At 42.8% G+C, this 8,445-nt stretch overlaps 1 protein-coding gene across 1 annotated transcript; it reads right to left on the minus strand.

Annotated features, from left to right (window-relative positions):
* Positions 1-3,067: 3,067 nt before the first annotated feature.
* LOC123153827 (methyltransferase-like protein 22) lies at positions 3,068-6,056 on the minus strand. The gene is made up of 10 exons (XM_044572754.1): positions 5,732-6,056; positions 5,502-5,582; positions 5,339-5,413; positions 5,195-5,268; positions 4,998-5,100; positions 4,788-4,838; positions 4,189-4,342; positions 3,771-3,915; positions 3,565-3,670; positions 3,068-3,471 (listed from the first exon to the last, which is right to left on the minus strand). Exons 1-10 carry the CDS (start codon positions 6,054-6,056, stop codon positions 3,329-3,331), a joined length of 1,257 nt encoding a protein of 418 aa, XP_044428689.1. The 3' UTR covers positions 3,068-3,328.
* Positions 6,057-8,445: the final 2,389 nt, after the last annotated feature.

Here is an 8,445-nt window from a genome sequence, read left to right on the forward strand (position 1 = left end):
CATCACCGTATTCAGGGGCACATAGTTGTCATCGTACTCTTCTTCTTCGCCATCTTCCATCATAACCCATATTTCTCCGTGCCTCGTCCAAACATTATATTGTGGCATGAAACCCTTGTAAAGAAGGTGGGAGTGAAGGATTTTCCGTTTAGAATAAGACCTCGTATTCTCACATTCAGTGCATGGACAACACATAAAACCATTCTGCTTGTTTGCCTCAGCCGCATCGAGAAACTCATGCACGCCCTTAATGTACTCGCGGGTGTGTTTGTCACCATACATCCATTGTCGGTTCATCTGTGTGCATTATATATAATTAAGTGTCCAAATTAATAGAAGTTCATCATCACATTAAAACCAAAGTGCATACATAGTTCTCATCTAACAACATATAGCTCTCCAGAGCATCTAATTAATTAAACCATACATTGAAACTATGTAAAACATTTCAATGCGAAAACAAATGCGATCATAATCTCAACCAAGGTAACAATTGATCCAACGGCATAATGATACCAAGCCTCGGTATGAATGTCATATTTTCTAATCTTTCTAATCTTCAAGCGCATTGCATCCATCTTGATCTTGTGATCATCGACGACATCCGCAACATGCAACTCCAATATCATCTTCTCCTCCTCAATTTTTTTTATTTTTTCCTTCAACAAATTGTTTTCTTCTTTAACTAAATTTAACCTCTCGACAATAGGGTCGGTTGGCATTTCCGATTCACATACATCCTACATAAATAAAATCTATGTCACGTTGGTCGGCATAATATTCATAAACAATAAATGAACCAATAGTTATAAAGATAATATATATACCACATCTGAATCATAGACAGGACGAGGGCCGACGGGGGCGGATACCAAAACCATCGCACTATATAAGATGCAATAATAAAAGTAAGAAAATAATACAAGTATCTATGTAAACATACAAGTAAGAATATTTTTCCTTTCAGAAAGAAGATAAGAACAAGAGGCTCACCACGGTGGTGCCGGCGATGAGCTTGGCGCGGGTGATTGACGGCGGTGAAGACGGGGACGGGGCATGACGGACCGCTAAACCTAGACAAATATTATGGAAAATGGAGCTTGGAGGTCGAGCTTGGAGAGGAGAAAGCTTAAGTAGTGTGGCTCGGGCATTCCATCGAACACCTTGTGTGCATAGGAGGTGAGCTAGAGCACCACCAAGCCCTCTCCCCCTCGGCCAGAGAAAAACAGAGCACTCTGCTCGCGAGCGAGGGGTATATATAGGCACCTCATTGGTCCTGGTTGGTGACATGAGCCGGGACTAAAGGGGAGCCTTTGGTCCCGGTTCAAGCCATCAACCGGGACCAATGATGGTGGGCCAGGAGCGAGGCCCATTGGTCCCGGTTCATCCCACCAACCGGGACCAAAAGGTCCAGATGAACCGGGACCAATGGCCCACGTGGCCCGGCCGGCCCCCTGGGCTCACGAACCGGGACCAATGCCCATATTGGTCCTGGTTCTGGACTGAACCGGGACTAATGGGTTGACCCGGCCTGGACCAAAGCCCTGTTTTTTACTAGTGCTAAAAGAAGGATACTTACATATTTTAGTATCAATCATCTAAATGGAAGGTAATGTATGCTCAAGCTTATATTTTTATCAGTCAACATTTACATTCTCTCTTTACATTTAAACACTTTTATTTTTCCTGCAGCTTGAAGGCTAGAATTCACGGACGTACCAACAAAAAGGAACGACATATTCATATTTCTCAAGTTATTGTGCCTAAAGTGGTTAGTTTACTTTTTATTTTGGCAATGATTTTTTTTCCATAACTACGTGTGTGATCATATGATTTTTTTTTCTTTTCTTTCACACTATATGTATGCTTTGTATGGTCAGTTTCTTGAATGATCTAGCCATTAGTTCGTATACACGTTTCTGAAGAACAAAAATCCTATACCTCTTTGCCCCCTCTCGTGTTTCATCCTGGCTCCGCCCCCTGGATGCATGCTCTATATTTGGGATATTGTGATGAGGTACGCTAGCTTACTCCTGGAGGCCGTAGTGCAGAAGCAAGCACAAGTCACTCACTGCTGGACCAAACCAAGGTATTCTCCGGATCCTGGAGAAGAAACGGAAAGAGTAGAATTGCTTGGCTGGAATGTCATAGGCCAACACCGACTGGTTCCGAAGGCCAGAGAGACAGACACGGATAGGAAAATGTAATTGGGAGCCTGAGTTGGCCGAAACATGCGCTTCTTCTTATGGTACACAGTTAAATGTCACCCGATCTAGCTGCTCCTTGCTGGGTATCAGAGTCGCAAATTTTATCAGTGGACACAATTGTTGTCTATATATTTATTAACACGAGTTTGAAGAGGACATGTATATATTTATCATCCACTCAATGCATCTGTTTGGCAGGCTCAGAATGGAGGTACATACACATAGGGGAACTGGCGCCATCCATACATCTTACTTAATGTATTTGAACTGACATTTTGCTACCCATGTTGATGCTCTGTTGGAACTTGGAAGCCAAACTAATGGACATTTGTACCCTGCTGTACACAGGACCTTACCATCGATCCAAACTGATGGGACAATCATACCTATTACCTAGCGAACAGATTCATTCCTGGAGTTGCCTGTTTCGCTTTGGATTTATTTATGCCAGTGTAGTCCCTACAATAATGTAGTAAAAACTATCGTTTCATGCAAAGATAAATTCAGAATTTGTGTTTACATGTATTTTCATTGGATACCCGAAAGACGTTGTTTTCTTTGAATCTGATAATATACTGTAATGTTTCTTTCCAATGAAGCACGATGTAGTTTTCTCTTTGATGTCGCCGTAGACAATTTTACAGGACCTCGGTCATTAAGCAGGTACTTTGATCCAACTGTAATTTTTGACAGTTTTCAGGATTCTCCACCAAACCAGTTTGATGTCAATCCAGGAAGCATTATAAGAAAATCTTCTATACTTACAAATACACCACCACATCACTTGTAACTTAAGCAAGAGGGGTTTCTTGTTGGCAATCCAAAATCTAGCGCTTGATTCAAACGAATTGTCAATAGAAACACAAAATATCTAGCAATGTCTAACCAAAGCTCATTAGACACAGCCAAAGAAAAGATAAGGAAGATTCATGATCAGAGCAAAACAGACAATCTTCAGACCTTGCAAGGTTTCTTTTCTATAACTTGTCTTTGGTCATAAGCTGGTTATTATCCAGCGGCCACATGAAGATGTGTATCCTAGGGGGAACACATAATTTCCAGACAGAATGAACATAAACAGTCTGAACTCCTCTAAAATTTGTAAACCGACAATGCTCTTTTTAGTCTGGCCAATACATGAGCTTCCACATCTCCAGATCCTTGCCTCTGTTGTATTCTCTGATGTACTGAGGAACCCTCGCAAGGTCTACCTGCTCCCCCACAAGGCCTGGTTTCGATGTAGCATTGTCCTTGCCTCCACATCCTGGAGACAATGGGATTGACCGGAGGTTAGTTGAGATAGCCTGATGGAGCAATTATTTTGCCATCTTGTCGGAGTATCTAGCAAGGATGTTACCATCTTGAACCGCGAAGAAGCTTCGAAAATGCTTGTAACCATTGGGCACGACGTCTAGTTCGTCCAGGCTGAAGTTGTACCTCTTCTCCAGGGTCAAGTACAACACCTACCAGATGAAAAGGAGAATCTGAGTCTTCCTCTCAACCATCTTAACTAGCTAGATTTCTATGATTAGATAATGGTTGTCAGTGAATATACAATGATACCTTCTTGGCACCACGTGACATAAGCTGCCTCACTGCGTCGAAGAACATATCGGTCAGATTGTCACTGTAAATAACATCTGCAGCGAATAGCAGGGTGGCTTGCTCAGCCTCCTCGATTTCACTTGAAGACCATGAGTATATCGAACTGCATTGGAGGAGATGTAACTTAAGCTCGGTGACGAGGAACATTTACCAAAACTCAAAATATTCAATAGTCCATCAAATGTCTGTGCACAGAGATTATGCATTAAGACAATGCATGTCCACACACGTATGTATTCCTTTTTGTTTATTAGTAACTGGAAGTGATAAAGCAACTTATTGATTTTATTCTTGAATATGCTGCCTAGAGATCAGTGTATTGTGGTGCATAGTAAGCAATAGAACAATCATGACTGCAATCGGTGTAGAAAAAAACCTTGGATCAGATGCATCATGTGTACCCACTGGCGGAGGCCATGACATTTTCCAGTCCAGTTCCCGTACATGGACTTTAGCTTCATCAAACTTTAGCATGCTAGAGTTGAGACGGACATTAGCCAAGCAATTATCGAGGATATGATTGCCTCTATCTGTTCATTCCCATTGGTAAATAAAATATGTAAGGATTGAAGATAGCAACATGGCACAAGAAACTTTGATTGTTCCATGGATTACTCTTTCGGGGTGCATGTAAAGTATCATGTCAAATTTTCAAAATCGAAACATTCAGACTTTCAGATATTGTACAAGCTTCCTAAATTATTAGGTGTTATGACTGAAATGGACGATTGACAGATATCCTAATATATATGACATTACAATTTACAAATATGACCATACAAATGAAATGTTCAGACAGTAAAGAGCAATACAGAAAAATTAAGTAATGCGTACTGGAATTCAGATAACACTGTCAAATTCGGTATTGGTGGTGCTACATGGTATTGGAACAGAGTGATCAAACCATACCTGTTGGACTGACTGCGGAACATGTAATTCTACTGCCAAATTGTACTTAGGAGGAGGATTAAGTACCTGTAATGAAAATCCTTCTAGCAACTCGAGCTTGTGCCAACCCTACCAACCCTGGCAAACATTTTGCGATTACATGCATATCGTTAGTGTTCAGGAACAATCCGTACTGCCCATACAGTAACCTCGTACAGAATGCTAACATAACGTAAGCGGCAGATGAAGCAAAGGCGGTAGGACTCTGTATCAAGAAATTTCATATCGGGCCATCACCTGTGCCAGCACCGATCTCCATGGTAATAACACCGTCGAATTCAGACGACGTGAAGCTCTTGTGCAACACAAAGTCAGTTAACAGCATGGCGGCCTTCCAAACCTGCAAAGCAACAACAAACAGCAGAAAACAATGGTTCACAGGCGATACAAAGACGAGAAGACGCTAGGAAAACCGGCATGGAAAGCTCTCTAACCTGAAGCCCGACGCTCCGAAGCGAAGAGGTGACGCCGTGCTGCACGGCGAGCACATGATCTTCGCTTCTCCTCCCTGCATTCCAAGGAGGACAAAATAATTGGCGACTCACCGGCAATGACAGCTACGGTAACAAACGCCTTACTCTCTCTGTTCCTTCTTCTCCGGTGGAGAACGAGATCCCCGTCGTCGTCCACAGCGACAGCGTCAGGTGAGCCACCTTCTCAACGAAGCCGAGAAACAAGTCAGCACAGCGAGCAATTCACCATCCATCAGCTACGGCAAGAGCAATGCAATGCAAAACTCACTCGCTGGCTCATAGGAACTGCTTGTTGATGCGACGAGCTCGCGCCCATCGCTACCCTCGCCGTCGTCGCCTCCGGGTATCTCTAGAAAACATCAGGTGACACGTCAGCACGAGCCAAGCCGACAACCTCGTCTGGAGATGAACCAAGAAGCGGCGCAGTAAAGGTATATGATGAAATGCGCCTGAGAACAGAGGAGGGGGCGAGTGAGTTCGGGCTGCTGTGCTCTTTACCTAGCGGGCGGGAGGGAAGCGGGAGAGGTAGAGGCCCGGGAAGCGGGGCGGGCAGCCCAGGTGCACCTCGCTCATCACCTGCTCCTCCTCCGCCTCCGCCTCCAAGCCTCCTCCGGCTTCCATGGCCGCAGAGAAGACGCCCCTGGTTTCCTCTGGGCTCTCGAGATGAGAGACTGGAGGCGGAGTGGAATAGCTTTGTGGTGTCATATTGGGCCGCGCAGTGTATGGGCTGACCTTCCGTCCCGGGCTTCGGCTTGCGCCTTGCATCTTTTTGTTGCAACCGTGCCCTGCTCAGCAAAGTTGTGCTTGGGCTATCCCACGGCATGTGGATTTTGAGCAATAAAACTTGGTTTAACCCCTCAAAAAAAAAGTGGTGGTTGAGCTTATGGGACACCGTAGCTCCGGGGAAGGTAAAAACACACATGTGGCGGCTTATTCGGAATGGGCTTGCCGTGGGCACCGAACTTTAGAGGAGGAAGATCAAGGAGGGAGTTTTCTGTGTGGCGTGCGGGAGGGAAGAGACGAACTATCACAGATTTTGGGGCTGTTTCATGCAACTAATATGTAAGATTTGGTTGCATGAACCACCGGACTGCATTCTGCAGGTTGTGTCAGACGAGATCCCTAGTTGGGAGACTTAAATAAAGTTTTAGTAGTGAGTTTCAAAAAAAAAAGTGGTGGTTGGACGCATCAAGTGGCGTGCGCTGGGCTTACCCCCTTGAACTATATGACCCCACAAAGATGCCCAATCTTGCTAAGTCAATTACATTGGTGGTGCTACAACTTGGCGAAAATCTTTCACTTTGATGCTAGAAGTATGGTGTGCATCAAAGTGGTGCAAAATTTTGGCATTGACATGCAAATACAGTGCTTATCTCATTTTATGCGGAGTCAGTGCTGACTAGGAGCATGGGGCCCGCTATCAGCCACTGGACCAGAGAGAAAGGGTTAGGTGCATCAAGTGGCACGCTCCCAGCACACCCAAAATGCCCGCTTGGTTTGCCCCTGGTACCACTTAATTAGTTGCTCCCGCCTCCGGCTCCCATCGCCCCGTCTCTCAAGGGAAGATATTATGCGGAGACTGGCAGCGAAGAGGAGCTGGGTTTTGTATGGGCTGCTCTTCCTTCATGGGTATGCTTGGGCTCTTTTTGTCGCTCACTAACGTGGTTAATGGGCCAGCCAAATATACATTACACAACAAGAATGAGTGCTAGCGCAGAGGGCTGGGTTTCATATAAGTCGCTTTTATTCTAATCTAAAAAATGTTCACAAATAAAAAATTATTCATGGATTTAAGAAAATGTTCATGAACTAAGAAAATGCTAACTAATTTGGAATTTTTTTGTAAATTTTAAAAAATTATGAATTTCAAATATATTCATGAACTCAAAAAGAATTTACAAATAAAAAATGTTCACAAATTAAAATTGTGAATTTTGAATGTGTTCTTGTATTCAAAAACATGTCCAGAAGTTTTAGAAGTAATCACATATTAAAAAAGGACAAAAAGGGGAACATGAAAGAAAAACAGAAAAACAGAAAAGAAAAGTAAAAAAACAATTAAGACAATAGAAATAAAAATCTTGTGGAACCTTCTGAAAATTGTGCTTCTTGAAACCGACGCTCAACAGTTTGTTGTCCACAAGCATACTTTGCCTAAATGGACCAGCCCAAAGCCAATCGCTAGTGAGCGATTCGCATGCAGTGCTCACATATAGTTTGTGACGCCGATACAGGGCCAGTTTCTTTTGGGTGATTCTATCAGAATCGCCACTTCATATTGTTTTTACAATCCTAACTAATTAGATCATAACTAGATAGAATTGTAAAAAAATAATAGAGTGGCAATTATGAAAGAAGCTAGAAAGGAGGGCGATTCTGAGAGAATCGCCCAAAAAAACTGGCCCATATTGTCGGTTGTAAGGGCTATGCTCTTGTCGCTCGCAGGTACCTACGTTCGGACGTCCCTCTCGCTCAATGGTAAGCATGGGGTGGACCAGTCCACTATCTCTGACTGTTAGCTTCTCTAGCATATGGCGTAGCGTACGCATGGTTTTGCTTTTTTTTGGTTTCCAAACCAGTTTTTGTTTATACTTTAGCTTGTGAATAGATTATTACTTGATCATGAGAAGTTTTATGATGAATAATTATTGTTATAATAATGATCATAAGCATGATGCTTTCATGTCCATATTTTCTTTTATCAACACCTCTCTCTCTAGACTTGTGTGAAGGAAATATGCCCTAGAGGCAATAATAAAGTTGTTATTTATATTTTCTTATATCATGATAAATGCTTATTATTCATGCTAGAATTGTATTAACCAGAAACTTAGTACATGTGTGAATACATAGACAAACAAAGTGTCACTAGTATGCTCTACTTGACTAGCTCGTTAATCAAAGATGGTTAAGTTTCCTAGCCATGGACAAGAGTTGTCATTTGATGAACGGAATCACATCATTAGAGAATAATGTGATTGACTTGACCCATCCGTTAGCTTAGCACTATGATTGTTTAGTTTATCGATATTGCTTTCTCCATAACTTATACATGTTCCTATGACTATGAGATTATGCAACTCCCGAATACCGGAGGAACACTTAGTGTGCTATCAAACGTGACAACGTAGCTGGGTGATTATAAAGATGCTCTACAGGTGTCTCCGATGGTGTTTGTTGAGTTGGCATACATCGAGATTAGGATTTGTCAC

The sequence above is a fragment of the Triticum aestivum genome, chromosome 7A (assembly GCF_018294505.1).
Source record: "Triticum aestivum cultivar Chinese Spring chromosome 7A, IWGSC CS RefSeq v2.1, whole genome shotgun sequence".
NCBI classification, from domain to species: domain Eukaryota; kingdom Viridiplantae; phylum Streptophyta; class Magnoliopsida; order Poales; family Poaceae; genus Triticum; species Triticum aestivum.

What these genes read in the sequence shown, in the direction of transcription:
- LOC123153827 (XM_044572754.1), bottom strand. Translation starts at nt 6,056, where the DNA reads ATGCCGTGGGATAGCCCAAGCACAACTTTGCTGAGCAGGGCACGGTTG. An exon ending in GGAGATCGGTGCTGGCACAG is followed by an intron (nt 4,839 to 4,997) that starts GTGATGGCCCGA and finishes AATGTTTGCCAG; the next exon opens with GGTTGGTAGGGTTGGCACAA. An exon ending in TAGAAGGATTTTCATTACAG is followed by an intron (nt 4,343 to 4,787) that starts GTACTTAATCCT and finishes GGGAATGAACAG; the next exon opens with ATAGAGGCAATCATATCCTC.